Below are 19239 nucleotides of genomic sequence, written 5' to 3' on the forward strand. Positions count from 1 at the left end.
AAGCAGTCCCAAAAATGTCAAAGTCAGCAGTCCAACAGCATAACAGTTCCAAACACTCCGATATGGTGATGTCGGAAGTTCAGACGCTTCGCCCAAGCATCCAAGCACTGTTCCATAAAATCCAAATTTTAAGTCCCAAGAAAACACATTCAAACGCTCGAATATGGTGATGTCACTGTTTATTGCTACATCCAAATAGCACTGTTCTATTAAATCCAAACTTTAAGTCCCAAGAAAACACATCAACATGAACGATTGACAACATAAACAATTGACTAAGTAACAAAATAACAAAACAACGATAGCGATGAGAAGCAGCAGCCACTTCACACACAGCGTACTCTCACCGGACACTATAGTGCCAATAACATAATACATCTGATTGACAGTAATGTGATGTACTTATTTCAATATTTTACTATAATATAATGCATAATGTAGTATAATCTACTTATTTTATTCATTTGACAGTTTTTCAAACAATTGTGAATTACACTAAAAGTCTAAAACAAATTGCAATCAAAGAAACAATACTGTAGTAAAAATAGTGTATTAACATCTTAAAACATATTAAAAGAAAAAAAAATTGTTCCCTCATTACACATTACATCATTTGTTCATTCCCAGTTGATGCTGTGTTTCTTTGCCTTGTGCAGTAAGTCTAACTATTAATAGAAGCTAGCAGTTATTTTTAGAAAACACTTTCCTCATTCCTGTCAAGGTCAGTTGCATTCTGAAAGCAGTTAAAGATCCAACAACAACACATCTCAAAACACTTAAAACAGCAGCAAACAACACATAACTTTGCCTACCTAAATCAACTGATTGATTGATTGATTGATTGTCCATTCATTTTGTGGGTAACAATCTATTCAATAATTATTTATTCTTTGTTACAAACCAAGATAAACTAAAACTGGCAAACAAAAAGTTTAAAAAATAATAAATATTAACAATAAATAAACATGCTAACACTCTATAACTGATAGTTTTGGCCCAATTTCCCAAACCATTCATTCTGTTCTCAAAACTAAGACACATTTCTTAAAACTATGCACACATTTCACCTGTTTTCAAACATGTTCCAATTTCTTAAATGTTTTCTGCCAAACTCGAGACAAAAATGCCCTCAATTTACATGTTTGACCATGTTCTCTTTCAGAAAACACAAGTAGACAATATAATTACCATGAGCATTGCAATATGAACTCAAATAGCACACATTTATCCATGTGTAAACATTACAGTAAGTAGCAAAAACTGATTACACACCAGTCAGAATCTCAGGATAATATAAATAGGGTCACATATGATTATGTGCTTTGGAAAAGGAGTCCTAGTGGTGAGAGATAAAAAGGAAGAGGAGGGGAAACTAAAAATGAAGAGGTCAAAAGGATGTTTGCTCCTGATCAAATACAAAGCACTATAGTTGAGCATGTTCTTGTGTATGGAATGACCATGAGGGAAGTTTGCCTGTAGGCTCATCTACAGGGTTTTTAAACTACTTACACATAGAGTAAGTACTGTAGCCCATGTTGTAAACCCCTCACACTTGACACTGTTGAACTGATTTGTAGCCACACGTACGGTATTTTTGCAGAACCAGGGGAGGTAGAGAAAGTCTTTTGTCAGAAGACCAAGAAACTGCTATAGGCAAATAAGGTCATTACCAATAATGTAATGCATTACATACAGTGATTGACAGTGTACTGTATTGTGTGTTCATATTCAAATCTTTGGCATTTGAACTTTTCTTTTCTTGTGGTTTTCACCAACTGCAAGATCTTTTAGTGGAAAGAAAGTAAACTTTTCTTAAAGCTTATTGTTGAATTTCACTTTATCTGTAAATCTCCATTTTTGTTGTATACTTTACAGTAATAGACATTGACATGAATTGATTCCCGATTCCCAAAAGGAGGTTTTTGTAACAGTGTTTTGAAATGATATCTCCAAACCATCTGAAAATAGTAATGTTTGCAAGAACATTGGCCAGAGTTCTAAGAGTGGTACCTGTTAGCTAGGACCCTCCTTGTTGCTGACTATTATCAATATCACGCCTATCACATTTGCCCTTATTAATTATGCATGTAGTATGAATTCAATAAAATATTAACATGATAAGAATCTGCTTGCTCATATTTCTGAAAACTACACCTGCAGCTATCTCTCTTTTTCGTCTCTTAACATCACTAATCAGCAGCAGGTGCAAGAAAACACAACTGCCAGATATTCTTCGAGCCAGGGGTTTTCCAAACAAGCTCTTCTGCTTTATAGCTCTCCCTTGTAGAACCAGTTGCATCATTGTTGGTATTATTGTTTATGTCTTGCTTTTCTTGGCTCGTCGTTAAGAAGGCAGCAAGTGTTAAAAAGGCGTCTGTGTTTTAATGTCCAATTCAATGCATCTACATTCCAAAAATCCAGTTTCACTCCTCAGCGGTTGCTAAGAGTCAAAACAATGCAAAAAACCTGGCAAACATATTAAAACAATTATGTGTAAATTACGCAATCCAAGCATTGCTTATGACCAGAGGCTATGCTTCTGACGACAGCTACTGTATCAGAGTCCTCAAGTCTGCATAGTCAAAATGACTTAGGATAACAAAAATGAAAGTGATTTTTCTGGCAGGCTAAATCTGGAAATTCACACGGTAAATTCCTATTTAGGGTTCACATTCAGTCAGATAGGCTCTGCATGTGTCCTTTACACAAAACACAGGTGACAAATGGATTGAGAAACAATATGTCCACAAACGAGTGAATTTTTGTGGGATTCTCACAGGACAAATGTTGCAAAGGGATTTCAGAAGCCTGTTTGCAGAGTAAACACCAGCTCGGGTCAGTTTGATAACTCAGTCGAGGTTAGGATGAAGTGAGCAGTGAGTTAGTTCATAAAAACTGCCATAATCCAGATGGTGGACTTTATCTAAAAAGGCAGAGCCAGAGAGTCAGAGAGCCAGATGTATTTTCCCAGCTGTCGCTGAAGCCAGCAATGTCATTACTAATCACTTCTCACGACTAACAGTTCAAGGCCTTGTCATTGTAGTGACTGTGATTTAATAAAACTCAACACAGAAATCCCCCCTCCGTTGATATTAGCAGATGCCAGTTAGAATGAGGTTTGAGCATTGACCTTTCACCTCACTGAAAGCAAGCATCTATGAACAGGAGGAATATGTCCACTAACGTGATGATCTATTGTTGTATTTGAATAGAAATTAAAATGTGAGTGCGGATACATTTGAAAACTGTTTATGCACTTAAAAAATTTCTTTTTAAGGGTCTTCCAGAAGTTTCTCATTCACACTAAAAAAAGTTGTTAAACGTTGCATTCACCTTACTGAGCATGCATAAAACCTCATACAAACAGAAGAGACATAATAAAGTTCTCACTCTATTCTTCAGGCAGGATTCTTTTATTTAGCAAAATATATCATCATTCACTGATGCAGCTAGTCACACTCAATCACCATTTTATGGTTGGTGTAAATTGCAGCTTTTGCTCATGTTTTGCCGCAGGATAGCAATTGCGAGTACATTTTCCGTAATATTTGCAGGACCGTGATATCAAAATGTAACACATCTTTAGCAGCAGTGTGAAAGTAACAGGCACAATACTGGTATAAACATATCTTTTGGTAGAGTATGCATCACATACCGAAGCATGCTTCATCATTTTCAAACACCTCTGTTTTCACAGTCCACACTACAATGTGAAAACTGTGTTTGGAGACTGCTTTCAAAATGCTTCATTTTTGTTGGATAAAAATGCCATCTCTGTGTGGACAGAAGGCCAAAATGCAGAGAAAAAGATATTTTCAAATGTATCTGTATTAGTGTATACAATGCCTATGTAGTGTTTTTTTTTTTTTTTTTTCCAATCCATGTTATCATTTAATCATTTTCATGTCATTCCAAATATGTATGTGTCACGGTTCCTACTGTGCTGGAGCGATAAATGAGGAACGAGGAGACTTGGAGAACATTGAAAAGGAGATTTCAATAATATAATCCAACACAAAGGGACCAGGAAAACACACGTAGCTAATTAGGTTGACATAAACAATACCGGACAGGAACCAAGGGGCAGAATACACTTTATATACTAGAGGAGGGACACAATGAGGAACACCTGAAATCAAGGACATAATGAACATTGGAAAACGCTGGGACAAATAAACCTAATCAGGGAAATGGAATAGGAAGACCAAATAATGGCACGGAAGGCACATGAGGAGCAAAACACACACAAAGCATGGAACTGATTCTGACAGTATGACTTTCTTTCTTCTGACAAGATATTTTGAAAATGTTTTTGTCTGTTATTGTCCATACAATAAAAATTCAAATGGAATCCAGAATATTAAAAATGTATAATTTTTCATTAAAACTTAGTTTCATTAACTTAGGAAATTAAATGCCATCCTTCTGCAATAAGATACAGTTTTAGCCCCTAAAATGGTCCAACTTGGTCTGTGATATGGTGATCAGATGTTTAATGTTACAGATATGTATGATGTTTGTATTAGAATGACATGAACACCATATTGGCCAAGTAACATTGCCAAGTGCCAACTGCCATTGACAAGACCTATGACAGCGATTTTATAATATATAACGGATTGGAATTGGGTTTTTTTTTTTTTTTTTTTTTTGTAAAAAAAGAGATTTTAAACACTGTAAAAAGCTACATAGAAATTAGCTTTGTGGATATTAGATAATGTACAGTATTTAGGTTGATTTTGTGATGATAAATAATATATTTGACTTAAATTGTTAAAATATATTTTAAAACAAGTGAATTTAAATGCTACCATACCATTTTTTTCCCCTCAATGTAATATAAATATATATACTGGATTATTTGCTGTGTTATTGTCTTCTATTTGCAATAAATCTCATATTCATGTAGTCCTTCTGTTGTACCTGGACTTTAAATTCGCTGTGGCCTTGAAATTGTTTTCTTTTTGACATTTATTACCTTGTTGCTAAATTAGAGGTTGAGCCAACAATTGACTGTCAAGTTTTACAGGCTCTTTAATTTATTCTCTACGGTAAGATATGCTTTTAAATCATACAGCTTGTCAATGCTGTTTACAAAGGGTTTAGTGACCGAAAATAATTTTATGGCTGACAAAATCATTTTTTGAAACAGTAATGAGGGACTCAAGCCATATCTAGAGATCGGGGGTGGGGGTTGGGGGGGGGTGGGGGTTGTCATCACCACTGCTGTTCTGATGACACTCAACTCTACCTCTCATTCCATCCTGATGATCCGACGATAGCTGCTCGCATCTCAGCTTGTCTAACAGACATTTCTTGCTGGATGAAGGACCATCACCTTCAAATCAACCTTGCCAAAACAGAACTGCTTGTGGTTTCAGCAAACCCATCGTTTCATCACAATTTCACCATCAAGTTAGGCACATCAACCATAACTCCTTCAAAAACAGCCAGAAACCTTGGAGTTATGATTGATGATCAGCTAACTTTCTCAGACCACATTGCTAAAACTGTCCGGTCCTGCAGAGTTGCTTTCTTCAACATTAGAGCAGGCCCTTTCTTTCGGAACATGCTGCACAACTCCTTGTTCAAGCTCTTGTTCTGTTCAGGCTGGACTATTGCAATGCTCTCTTGGCAGGTCTTCCAGTCAGTTCTATCAAACCTTTACAATTAATCCAGAATGTGGCAGCAAGATTAATTTTTAATGAGATGGAAAGAATACACGTCACACCTCTGTTTATCAATTTGCACTGGCTACCAATAGCTGCTCGCATAAAATTCAAGGCATTGATGTTTGCCTACAAAACCACCACTGGATCTGCACCCCTTTACCTAAATTCATTACTATAGACTTATGTGCCCTCTAGAAGCTTGCATTCTGCAAGTGAACATCGCTTTATTTTGCCATACCAAAGAAGCACAAAATCACTTTCACTGACTTTAAATTCAATGTTCCCTCCTGGTGGAATGACCTGCCCAACTCAATCCCAGCAGCTGAGTCCTTAGCCATCTTCAAGAATCAGCTTAAAACACATCTCTTACATCTTTATTTGACCCTCTAACTCTAGCACTCTCTATTCTAATTCTATCTGTTTTCTTTGTATTTATTATATTATTTAAAAGCCCTTGCTACGTGCACTGCATTTAAGCTAACTGAGACTTGTTATAGCACTTATATCATTGCTCTTTTGTTGATTTTGCATTTGTAAGTCGCTTTGGATAAAAGCGTCTGCTAAATGACTAAATGTAAATGTAATGTAAGTCTGAGTTGGCAGTAGGTCTAAAGCTGTTCCTCATTTCACTTTCCAATCCTCTTCTCTGTTCCTCTAAGGTGTAAATTCTTGCTATGCTATGTTTTGGATAGGTATTTCCCCGTTTCTAACCAATGCAGCGACAAGCATTATGTCACAAAAAAGCTATTCCACCACAGGCCATCTGACTGCCTCATGTGCGCAGTATGTAGTTTTTCATGTTTTATCAGGTGACATATATAATAAAATTTGTAATACTTGTTGCCAAAGAACATTATCTTTCAGTCAAAAGGATGTTATCATGAGATAAACACATTAAACCATTTGACCATTTTAATAAAAGGATTGGATTTATAATAATAAAATGGAATAAAACATGTTTTCATGTTTTTGAAAAAGCATCATAAAAAGTAGTTATTATATACTCTATAAGTCTTTTCATTTTGCTGTGTACTTGGTAACACTGTATTTTACGGTGTCCTTATACATGTTACATGTACTTACTATAGTAATAAAAATAACTCTAAACCAAACCCTCATCCTAACCATACAGTTAATAATACATGTAGTTTATTAATATTACTTGTTAAATGTATAATTACACTGTAATAAAGACACTGTAAAATAAAGTGTAACCCAATTCTTTGATTGTACTGGAAAGTTTGATTTAATTTCGAGTTACTGTTCCGTCAGGAAGATCATGGTTTTCATGCATCATCAAAGCTGTTATGTGTTAGTTGAAAAAAAAAAAGATCATTTTATACAAATTAACATTAAATAATCATGTATCTCCTCCAGTAGTTTTCAAGTAATTCATCCAGAATCATGTCAGCAGCAGGATTTAGCAAGATTTCAGAGAGGGAAAAAAAGAAGTTCATCTGGATCTGTGTAATAAAACGAATTACCTCAATTATCGCTGTGGCAGTTACAAGTAAAATCCCGTTTTTTAGGACACAAAGTAACATCGCAGCCCACATGCCCAGAAGGCTTTGACACAGACAGGGCAAAGGGGAGAGGCCGTTACACTCGCCCATACCGTTAAGCCCATGTTTGATTAATAGAGATTTGCATTTGAAGGAAGGTTGGGTTAACGTTATGAGTATTCCAGTAGGAGGAGGGGAGAACAGAGAGAGAGAGAGAGAGAGGCAGTTGGGAGGATATAAAAGGATCAGATCAGGCAACAGGTGCACATTACAGGTGATGTACAGCTCCACCCTCCTTCCAAGCTCTTGTTCAGCGGTCACTTTTTTCCACTTTTTCTATTGTGATACACTAATAGTTGTCTCACTCACTGGAACTGCACTGAGGTAACTGAGCATCCATATGTCTTCATTATCATTCAAATTTCTGTTTTGTTTGCAGTTATTTGTGCTAATTTGACAGGATTATTATTATTTTTTTTGCACACTTTCAGTTTCATTGCTTGAGTTGTGAAATATGCTTCAGAAAAAAAAAAAAGAAAAAAAAACTTGACGTGATCAAACTGCACTCTAACAGCATTCTGTTCATTCTGTGCAGTCATGTAGAGCCATGTTAAGGTGTTTGTACTTACATGGTGTTTTTACTCAACTGACATGCTTTTTTTCTGTTTTCAGATGTTGGCAACTCTTGAAAACGTGAGTATTATTTGTTCTTATTTTTTGCTTAACTGAAGGGGAAAGCATTGGGGAAAATGTATGACAGATGATTTTTTATATCTACAAAAAAAATGGATCTGTGATATATTTAAGCATCACAAAAGTAATATATATAATTTATCATACTCTTGGCCAATCATATTAGAAGATTCTGTTTGTAATAAGTGTGCTGGAAATGATATTACCTTAATAAGCAGATGGGTAGTTATTATGTCCACATAATATCAGATTTGATCAACAAATATGCATGCAGATTTGATTGTAAAGTTCTAGTGCAAATAAATAAAAGTGACTCTAAAAACTTTGACCTTTAAGTGACTCTTATGCCAGAATGTTTGAAGAACATTGCTGGTGTTGAAATAAAATAAATGGCACGTGTAAACGCTTAGACATTTTTGTTGTTTAATGCAATGACATTCCGGCATTAGGTGTGGAAGGTTCGCTTTAAAATGCTGTCAAAATGTCAAAACAAAGTGTATATGTGGTATACACAGAACTGTCAAAACAGAGGTAAATTATTACCGCTAAAATGTTTACACACACCCACAATGCAAATATGTCTGTTGGTGCATTTAAAAACCACATTTTACTGAGGAGAGGCAGAATGTACTAGTAAGGCAAATTGTTACAACTTCTTTCCAATATTCCTGTTAAACAGCTTTATGGTTATTCATGGGTAGGGTTTTTTTTTTTTTTTTTTTTTTTTTTAATAATATATAATATTCAGATTTCAGTGAATGCTCTCCTCTGAATCTAGGAGAAGCAATGAAAATGACTGTGTCTTGTACATTGTGTAGTGTCTGTACTGCATCTGATTCAGTGTTTGATAACGTGCATTGACTTACCTACAGATTCAATACTTCCAAGATCTGGGCCCTAGAGAGCCGTCGTCAGGGAACCTGGACCTCGACATGATTGAGGAGTACCTGCAGGAGCACTCCGTGGAGGTGATGTCAGCACCAGGTGTGCAGAGGAGAAATCAAGAAGAGCACGGTATGGCAGGTGAGGCTTCAATAATCAACTAAACACCGTAATAGACCACTGAGGGAAGGGTCACTTCTCCTTTTTGAATTGAATGGAAGTACACTTTCAGTTTTGTAAGTTCAGTTATTTCCTCTTTAACCAAGCTTTTTTATTTGTATCTCAAGATGTGGATTCCATGTCATGGGTGACAAAAGTTTAGTTATAATTGAATAATAAAAAGTACATACTTGTGAAGTGGTTAAACACAGTCAGACAGTGTTTTAACAGGTTTCCTTTCCCCACAACTGCCACTGGTAAGTCGAACAGATAGTCCCGCCCCCAAAGTCACACCATTGGTTGAGCTGTTGCCATGTCAGGATGGTCGGATGCTCAAACAAACAGCAATGTTTTGAAAATGCTACAGAGAAACAGTATTTACACTTTTCAGGGGAATCAAACTATATATGGTATATATTTAGCTGTTGCTACCATTTAAGCTGGAAAGGAGGAAGTATTTTAACATCAAAAGCATTGATAATATAACCATAGATATCTTCTTAGAGCCTGTATGTGTTGTTGATTGTAGCAAACAGCATATGTGATAACAATGAGTGATGTGTTTCCACAGAGAACAGCTGGTCTGGACATTATACATATGAATGGCATTATGGTAAAGTGCCAGGAACAGATGAGACGCATGAACCGCAGCAGCAAACGTGGCTCTGTCAGTCCAGTCACAATGAGTGGGTAGGTCTCACCAGACATACAGTAAACACTGTTATAATTCTATAAGTGAAGGTTGACCTGTTCATGGTTGTTATTAATAATAGTCTATGTTTTAGGGACACTTCCAGTATGACAGAAACCGGTACAGTGATTCAGATTCGCTGTCCACCAGTTCTGGTTGCCAAGAGTTTCCACCATCTCCAACCTCTGACATGAAGGGTCAAATTGGATATGACTCCCTGGCTCTAGCGCCACTCTCAGGTAAGACACAGAATTGCTAGGCCATTGCTTGTCCTATTTCTTTTTGGTTTTGGGAAAGTCGATTCATATAAGTGAATCGGAATATTTGGATAATTAAATTAAAATATACTGGTTAAAAAAGAATACACCTATGTATAAAACATTCTGTAATCATTTAGTCAGCATCATGTAATTTCAAACCTTTGTGATTTTTTTATCTTTTGTGGAATTTTATCTTTTGTCTTTTGTTTGAATTTGTATGTCACTATACAGGCTTATTTTCAATCTTACATTTGAAAGGGCGTAATGGTCTTATCAGTACGACAATTCAACAAGCTGTTATGGACAACAGACTGCCTTATTTGTGCACAGGGATCGATAGATGGATGTCAGATGCATAATGTAAATGTTATGTTCTGCTATCACTAAAATACATTTGACATTTACAATGTCATTTCTCAGGTAAAAGGAAAGAGCGGCTGTTTCAGTTCTTATATGAGATGCTACAGACACCAGACATGCGGAGCTGCATTTGGTGGGTTCAGTCTAACAACGGAACTTTCCAGTTTTCGTCCCAGAACAAGGAAAAGCTGGCTGAGATGTGGGGCAGACGCAAGGGTAACCGGAAAACCATGACGTACCAGAAAATGGCCCGCGCCCTACGAAACTATTCGCGAACAGGAGAGATCTGCAAAGTGAAGCGTAAACTCACCTATCAGTTCACTGAGAGAACACTGAGAGGCCTTCAGAACAACTCGCAAAGATTCATGGGTAGTTAATGCGGTTCATCCACAAAGAATTTCTACTAACTGGGAAAGTTTAAACAAATACTGAGTATTTTACAGAAAATTATTTTGCCTTTTAATGTTCCATAATGTGGGCATAAAAACACTGATTTTCTAAAATTATTTGGCTTAATTGAGGCTCAATTGAACTTGGGGATTGTATGTACAATAACATGGAATAACATGAAATTCTAAGAAGTTGAAGGTGATTTTTGAATAATTTTTTTTTATTTAATCTGAGGAATTGTTAACCATTACACTACGTTTTATGTAGTTATGAATCAGTTTTTGTTGTTTTTGTTGTTGTTGTTTTGATAAAATATTTGCCATTTTTTGTGATCATTTCAATGACTTTTTAATAGCATTAAAATGTTGACATCTGATGTGCCTGAATAAATTAATTTTAGCATGTAAAGTTGTATTTGTGACAGTAACAAGGAACCCAGCCAAACTGTTTAATCTATAAATTACATTGTAAAAATGTTTATTCAGTTTTTTCTTCAAGTCAAAGCTATTACTTAACATGACTGAATCAACCAGACTACATATTTAATTTATTTTGTGAAACTCTAGATGGTACAAGCTGATAGGTCATTTACGTCCATCTGCTAGAAATCTGCTAGGATCACATATTTACCACAGGCACAAGTGATGGGCCTTGATGACCTTCTGCCGCCAAGGAAAGTGCTTGTTCAACATTTTTTTTTTTTAAATTTTTTTTGTTTAAAAAAAAAAAATTTTTTTTTTTAAAAAAACAAAAAAAAAGATTTTTTTTGTAAAAAAAAAAAAAAACAATAAAAAAAAAAAGGAATCAAAAAAACTAAAAAAAAAAAAAAAAAAATAAAAAAAACAAAAACTAAAAAAAAAATAAAAAAAACAAAATAAAAAAAAAAAAAATTAAAAAACATAAAAAAAAAAAAAATAAAACAATTAAAACAAAAAAATAAAAAAAAAAAAAATAAAATAATATTTTTTTTTTTTTTTTTTTTTAACAAAAAAAAAAAAATTTTTTGTAAAAAAAAAAAAAAAAACATAATAAACGAATTTGTTTTTTTCTTAATTTTTTAAAATAAAAAAAAAAAAAAATTTTTTTAAAACAAAAAAAAAAAAAACAAATCAAAAAAAAAAAAAAAAATTATAAAAAAAAAAAAAAAACAAAAAAAAAAAAGACTATTAAAAAAAAATAAATAAAAAAAAAAAAAAATAAAAATGCATAAATAAAAAAAAAAAAATTTTAAACAAAAAAAAACAATAAAAAAAAACAAAAAAAAAAATTAAAAAATAAAAAAAAAACAAAACTTTTTTTTTTTTAAAAAAATAAATATTTCACAAAATATTAAAATAAAAAATAAAAAAAAAAAAAAAAAAAAAAAAAAAAAAAATAGGTTGACTGAGTGGGGGGTATTTTTGAACAAATAACAAAAAAATATTTTTTAAAAAAAAATAAAAAAAGAAAATAAAAAAAAAAAAAATAAAAAATTTTTAAAATAAAAAAAAAAAAAAATTCAAATTTTTTGTTTAAAAAAACTTAAATAAAAAAAAAAAAAAATTTTTTTTTTTTTTGGTAAAAAAAAAAAAAAATAAAAAAAAAGAATATTATATTTTTTTTTTTTTTTTTTTAAAAACAAAAAAAATAAAAAAAAAAAAAAAAAAATTAAAAAAAAATAAAAAAAAATTTTTTTTTAAAAAAAAAAAATTAGCGGAAAATGTATTTAGCGGAAAATGTATTTATTTAAAAAAAAAATTGTGGTTTTTTTTTTTTTTTTATTTTTTTTGTTTTTTTTTTTAAAAATTTTTGTTAAAAAACAAAAAATATTTTTTTTTTTTTATTTTTTTAAAAAAAAAAAAAAAAAAAAATTGTGCTGCAGCATAACAGGATCCCTTTAAAAAAAAAAAAAAAAAATAAACAAAAAAGAAATAACTAAATTATTTAGATTAGATTTAACTAAAAAAAAAAAAATTTAAAATAAAAAAAAAAAAATATAATACTGGGCGCTCGTTCAGTTTGCTGTGCAGTTGGTCCTGCAGTGCTTTAGAGTTCCGTGAAACCCTTCACTTCCCCAGCACCACCTGCCAGATCTGCTACTGGATTTATGTATGCCTATCATGCAACAGCCAAAATATCTTACATGCTCACAGTCTGCGTATCTATTGACAGTAGCAAGTCATGCTTCTAGTCTGTCTAGTCTGCTAAAAACTTTTAAGAATCAGAGTCAACCACTTTCAGTCAGATTAGGTAGTACAACCGCATTTTTTAATTTTACAGTGAATTATATGCAAACTAAGATTACAAATCACTAAGATTTTATTTTTTAAAGAGATGTACTCGAAATTGAGAGCTTTTAATTCTTTAGACACTGAAAAACTACAAACTACAAAATCTGATTGGATTGCATTGATTGAATCAGATGCTAATACATTGCACTTTGATCAATATCATGGTATTGAGTGATTGCCATTATGTTCTTTTAAATGGTTCTGCCAAGTATATTACGTATTTTTTAAAGAATGTAAGATTGTGTAAAACAATGCTTTATGGCCAAACAAACTGACACGCATTGGTGATACAAAACTGCATGAGGATGAAGGAGATCAATGCAAAGTCTTTTAATCAGGATAAATCCAGGCACAAAAACCAACTTAACATAGGCGGAGAACAGACGAAGACTAAGGAAGAACTGAGGACTTATAAGCATTAACCCAAACAAAGGGAACTAATGAGATAATTAAAAGACAACAGGTGAACTGAATGACATGTTAGGCAACTCAGGAAAACTAGGTCACAATGGAGAGAACAGAAAACAAGGCATACATGTAACAGTTCGCCCCCCCCGGGAAGGTGGTCTTTGCGCCGTAAAGAGTTCAAAATGAGGAGGGAGAGAGTGAGGGCTCTGGAGGAGGGCATGGAGCAGGAGAAAGCCAAAACAAAAATAGTCAAAAGCAAAAGAGTCAAGGGGGATGGAGGATGGGAGAAGCCAAGGGGAAGCCAGGAGCAGGAGGAGCCAGATGTTGGTCCAGAAGAGATCAGGCAGGAATGAAGCCCCAGGGTGGAGTCGAAGGAGGGAGCCAGGGGTGGAGTAGGCCTTGACCGACACCAACTAGACACCCACTAGAGGTGGAGACCCAGGTGGAGCCGAGCACATGTGGGGCCAGGGCGACACTGAGGATCCGAAAAGGCAAAGGCGGAGCTGGTGCTCAGGTGGACCGAAGAGGAGACGGGGATCCGGAAGACCGCGTGGAGGAGCCGGAGCGAGACTGATGACAAAAGGCAGAGCCAAAGGGAAGGAAACCTGACAGATCCAGAGGGACAGGGTGATGAGGCGAGAAGTCAGAGGGTGGAGTCCCGAGGATGGTCGATGACTGACCAAAGGTTGGAGCCACAGGGCGCGAGGAAGCGCCCAGTGGAGCCAGTGGGATGATGGGCCATGGTGAAGATGAGGGAGCTATGAGCCAAGGCAGAGCCATGGGTCGAGAAGGACCGAGGTGGAGTCCAAAGACTCAGAGAATAGATGGAGGAGGAGGACAGGGGATCCTAACGCCTAGGCAGAGCTGAAGACTGGATGCCCGAGGCAGATAGGAGCACCCAGATGGCGCTGACTGAGGCTGAGCTGAGGGACGCGACAAGGCACTAGCTGAGATATGGCAGAGGAACTGGCTGGTTTTAGGAGAGGAGGCAGGAGAGGGAGGCTGAGAAGGAACACAGGGAGAACAGGAGCTGGGCAGAACCAGCGAGGAACAGGAGATTCAGGGCTGGACGGAAACCAGTGGAGACACAGGAGACCATAGGAGACTCAGGAGCAATGGGTATTACCTCCCCAAACCAGTCTATTAAGTCCTCTTAAAAAATCAAACATTAGTTCCTCAATATAATGTCCAGTGACCAGTAGCAGCTCACCCTCAGTGGCAGGAGTGTGGGCGGAGAGATCTGCAAAGTGAAGCGTAAACTCACCTATCAGTTCACTGAGAGAACACTGAGAGGCCTTCAGAACAACTCGCAAAGATTCATGGGTAGTTAATGCGGTTCATCCACAAAGAATTTCTACTAAATGGGAAAGTTTAAACAAATACTGAGTATTTTACAGAAAATTATTTTGCCTTTTAATGTTCCATAATGTGGGCATAAAAACACTGATTTTCTAAAATTATTTGGCTTAATTGAGGCTCAATTGAACTTGGGGATTGTATGTACAATAACATGGAATAACATGAAATTCTAAGAAGTTGAAGGTGATTTTTGAATAATTTTTTTTTTAATCTGAGGATTGTTAACCATTACACTACGTTGTATGTAGTTATGAATCAGTTTTTGTTGTTTTGTTGTTGTTGTTTTGATAAAATATTTGCCATTTTTTGTGATCATTTCAATGACTTTTTAATAGCATTAAAATGTTGACATCTGATGTGCCTGAATAAATTAATTTTAGCATGTAAAGTTGTATTTGTGACAGTAACAAGGAACCCAGCCAAACTGTTTAATCTATAAAATTACATTGTAAAAATGTTTATTCAGTTTTTCTTCAAGTCAAAGCTATTACTTAACATGACTGAATCAACCAGACTACATATTTAATTTAGTTGTGAAACTCTAGATGGTACAAGCTGATAGGTCATTTACGTCCAATCTGCTAGAAATCTGCTAGGAATCACATTATTTACCACATGGCACAAGCTGATTGGCCTCTGCTGATTCTGCCGCCAATGAAATTGCTTGTTCAACATTTAAATAGTTCAGTGTTTGCTGTAAGTTGGTCCTGCAGTGCTTTAGAGTTCCCGTGAAACCCTTCACTCTCCCCAGCACCACCTGTCCAGATCTGCTACTGGATTTATGTATGCCTATTCATGCAACAGCAAAATATCTTACATGCTCACAGTCTGCGTATCTATTGACAGTAGCAAGTCATGCTTCTAGTCTGTCTAGTCTGCTAAAAACTTTTAAGAATCAGAGTCAACCACTTTCAGTCAGATTAGGTAGTACAACCGCATTTTTTAATTTTACAGTGAATTATATGCAAACATTTTTTATTTATTTATTTATTTATTTTTTAAAGAGATTTACTGAAATTGAGAGCTTTTAATTCTTTAGACACTGAAAACTACAAACTACAAAATCTGATTGGATTGCATTGATTGAATCAGATGCTAATAACATTGCACTTTGATCAATATCATGGTATTGAGTGATTGCCATTATGTTCTTTTAAATGGTTCTGCAAAGTATTTAAGTATTTTAAAGAATAAGATTGTAAAACAATGCTTTATGCCAAACAACTGACACGCATTGGTGATACAAACTGCATGAGGATGAAGGAGATCAATGCAAAGTCTTTTAATCAGATAAATCCAGGCACAAAAACCAACTTAACATAGGCGGAGAACAGACAAAGACTAAGGAAGAACTGAGGACTTATAAGCATTAACCAAACAAAGGGAACTAATGAGATAATTAAAAGACAACAGGTGAACTGAATGACATGTTAGGCAACTCAGGAAAACTAGGTCACAATGGAGAGAACAGAAAACAAGGCATACATGTAACAGTTCGCCCCCTCCCGGGAAGGTGTGTCTCTGCGCCGTAAAGAGTTCAAACTGAGGAGGGAGAGTGAGGGCTCTGGAGGAGGGCATGGAGCAGGAGAAAGCCAAAAACAAAAATAGTCCAAAAGAGTCCAAGGGGGAGTGGAGGATGGGAGAAGCCAAGGGGAAGCCAGGAGCAGGAGGAGCCAGATGTTGGTCCAGAGATCAGGCAGGATGAAGCCCCAGGGTGGAGTCGAAGGAGGGAGCCATGGTGGAGTAGGCCTTGACGACACCCACTAGACACCCACTAGAGGTGGAGACCCAGGTGGAGCCGAGCACATGGAGGGCCAGGGCGACACTGAGGATCCGAAAAGGCAAAGGCGGAGCTGGTGGCTCAGGTGACCGAAGAGGAGACGGGGATCCGGAAGACCGTGGAGGAGCCGGAGCGACTGATGACAAAGGCAGAGCCAAAGGGAAGGAACCTGACAGATCCAGAGGGACAGGGTGATGAGGCGAAGTCAGAGGGGTGGAGTCCCGAGGATGGTCGATGACTGACCAAGGTGGAGCCACAGGGCGAGGGAGCCCAGTGGAGCCAGTGGGATGATGGGCCATGGTGAAGATGAGGGAGCTATGAGCCAAGGCAGAGCCAATGGGTCGAAGGACCGAGGTGGAGTCCAAGACTCAGAGAATGGAGGCGGAGACAGGGGATCCTAACGCCTAGGCAGAGCTGAAGACTGGATGCCCGAGGCAGATAGGAGCACCCAGATGGCGCTGACTGAGGCTGAGCTGAGGGACTGACAGGCACTAGCTGAGATATGGCAGAGGAACTGGCTGGTTTTAGGAGAGGAGGCAGGAGAGGGAGGCTGAGAAGGAACACAGGAGAACAGGAGCTGGGCAGAACCAGCAGAGGCACAGGAGATTCAGGGCTGGACGGAACCAGTGGAGACACAGGAGACATAGGAGACTCAGGAGCACTGGGTATTACCTCCCCAAACCAGTCTATTAAGTCCTCTTAAAAATCAAACATTAGTTCCTCAATATAATGTCCAGTGACCAGTAGCAGCTCACCCTCAGTGGCAGGAGTGTGGGCGGGGCTTCCCTCCGAGCCCTCCAAGACCTCGTCCCTCATATATATATATATTATATATATATATATATATATATATATATATATATATATATATATATATATTATATAATTAATTTTAATTATATTTGTATATCAACAACAATGTACCTTGACCACTTGCTCAGGCTGGCGTGGTAAAAAACACAGAGTGAGAGATCAGGGTAATGAGTCAGGCATGCAAGATGTAAAAAGTTCTGTGTGTGGTCTTCCAGCAGACAGCCACGCTGCTCCAGGCATAGCAAAGGGCCACAGCAGGAATGTCCATGGTGACAGAGGAGTGGGGGAAACAGGAAACAAATGGCAAAAAAAAAAAAAAAACTGTAATCGGTCCATTCTTCTGTGATGCGTTGGTGATACAAACTGCATGAGGACGAAGGAGATCAATGAGAAGCCTTTTAATCAGATAAATCCAGGAGAACAGGCACGGAAACCAACTTAACATAGACTGAGAACGGACAACGACTACGGGAGAACTGAGGACTGAGCATGAACCAAACAAAGGGAACTAAGGAGATGATTAACATAATGACATAATAGGCAACTCAGGAAATCTAGGTCACTTTAGTTTACATGTGGGTGCAATGTTGTTGAACATGCACCCACATGTAAACTAAAGGGTTTGGGTTTGCATCTGTATTTTAAACAGCCTGTTGAATTCTCATACTGATACGCCTCATCACACAGATCACAACATCTCTGACAAAGCTCTGTGCTCCATCTGATGGCAGATTAGCACGAGTCCTCCATGTACATATTCACACACATACGGTCACATATGCAAAGCATGTGTACTCTAGAAAACCGCCATTACAACAGAACTGTTAATGATTGAAGAGAAGGGAAAGATGGCATCTGTATCACACATCAATGGCTTGCTGTTAAAACCACACAAACTATTATAAATAGTAATTAGACCTTAAAATATAAAATTATACTATTTTTTTTTTTTTCTGAAACACAAGTTGACAAATTCCAGTTTACAGGGCTGTTGTGTAAAATCAATATCAGATTAGCAGTCATGATGAAGTACTTAATATGACCTTCAGTCATAATCTAAAATTAACATTTTGAAATTATACTGAAATTATACTGATAATTATAATTAAACTGCATTTTGCATTATTTTTATTGAAAAATATACATACTTTTGATTTTTTGAATGATGTCATTCTTGCATATTCCTTGCAAACAAACTACGTACAGTAGGTCATAGTGTCAGTCTGTGTAGATATTCTGATAAATTTTCCAGTTAAAGGGGTCCCATTATGCCCCTTTTCACAGGATGTAAAATAAGTCTCTGATGTCCCCAGAGTGTGCATGTGAAGTTTTAACTCAAAATACCTTACAGATAATTTTTTATAGCTTGTTAAAATTGCCACTTTTAGGGTATAAGCCAAAACACACAATTTTCATGTCTTTGCTTTTAAATGCAAATGAGCTGGTTCTCCGGGGAAGAGGGCGGAGCTTCAAGAGCTCAAGCTCCGGCAATACGGGTGCTAGCCTTTGCAAAAAAACACTGACTCCACTATTAGTACAAGCCTGTTATCTTTACAGAAAAAGCACTCAGTTTAAAAGTCAGTCATCCGATTGTACTGTGCATAAAGAATGCACTTTATGAATTACACAGACAGGAATACCGCATGATAAAAAACTCATGGTGCCATAGCCCCACTTGTGATTATGAGCTCGACTAATTTCAGCGGGCGACTTCACATTGCTTTCATATGCAATTTTAACTCCCACTTTCCTTTTCACGATCATTCTGGTAGTGCGTGAAGGCAGCATCAGTGAAAACAGACAGACAATGGTAGCTTTAGCAACATTAGCCTTAGAGAGTGCCAAGAAGCTCTTTTAGAAAGACAATTTGTTAAACAAACGTGTGATACTTACATCTTCTGAAGGTGTAGCTGGATGACGTTTGTGCAAAACCTGCTTTATACTGACCCTCATTCATCCACTTAGCAGTCCGGTGTAAATGATTCACGCAGACATAAACA

At 36.5% G+C, this 19239-nt stretch overlaps 1 protein-coding gene across 2 annotated transcripts; it reads left to right on the forward strand.

Moving 5' to 3' along the window:
• The first annotated feature begins 7086 nt into the window (after positions 1 to 7086).
• LOC109048639 (transcription factor PU.1-like) lies at positions 7087 to 14648 on the forward strand. 2 transcript variants are annotated; one of them, XM_042712681.1, is made up of 7 exons: positions 7087 to 7558; positions 7847 to 7867; positions 8740 to 8890; positions 9480 to 9598; positions 9694 to 9838; positions 10280 to 10503; positions 14526 to 14648. In XM_042712681.1, exons 2-7 carry the CDS (start codon positions 7847 to 7849, stop codon positions 14616 to 14618), a joined length of 753 nt encoding a protein of 250 aa, XP_042568615.1. In that variant the 5' UTR covers positions 7087 to 7558; the 3' UTR covers positions 14619 to 14648. The 2 variants fall into 2 exon arrangements, with proteins under 2 accessions (XP_042568615.1, XP_018921835.1); XM_019066290.2 differs by lacking the exon at positions 14526 to 14648 and having other exon boundaries at positions 7090 to 7558; positions 10280 to 10823.
• Positions 14649 to 19239: the final 4591 nt, after the last annotated feature.

The sequence above is a fragment of the Cyprinus carpio genome, chromosome A23 (genome assembly GCF_018340385.1).
Source record: "Cyprinus carpio isolate SPL01 chromosome A23, ASM1834038v1, whole genome shotgun sequence".
NCBI lineage: Eukaryota > Metazoa > Chordata > Actinopteri > Cypriniformes > Cyprinidae > Cyprinus > Cyprinus carpio.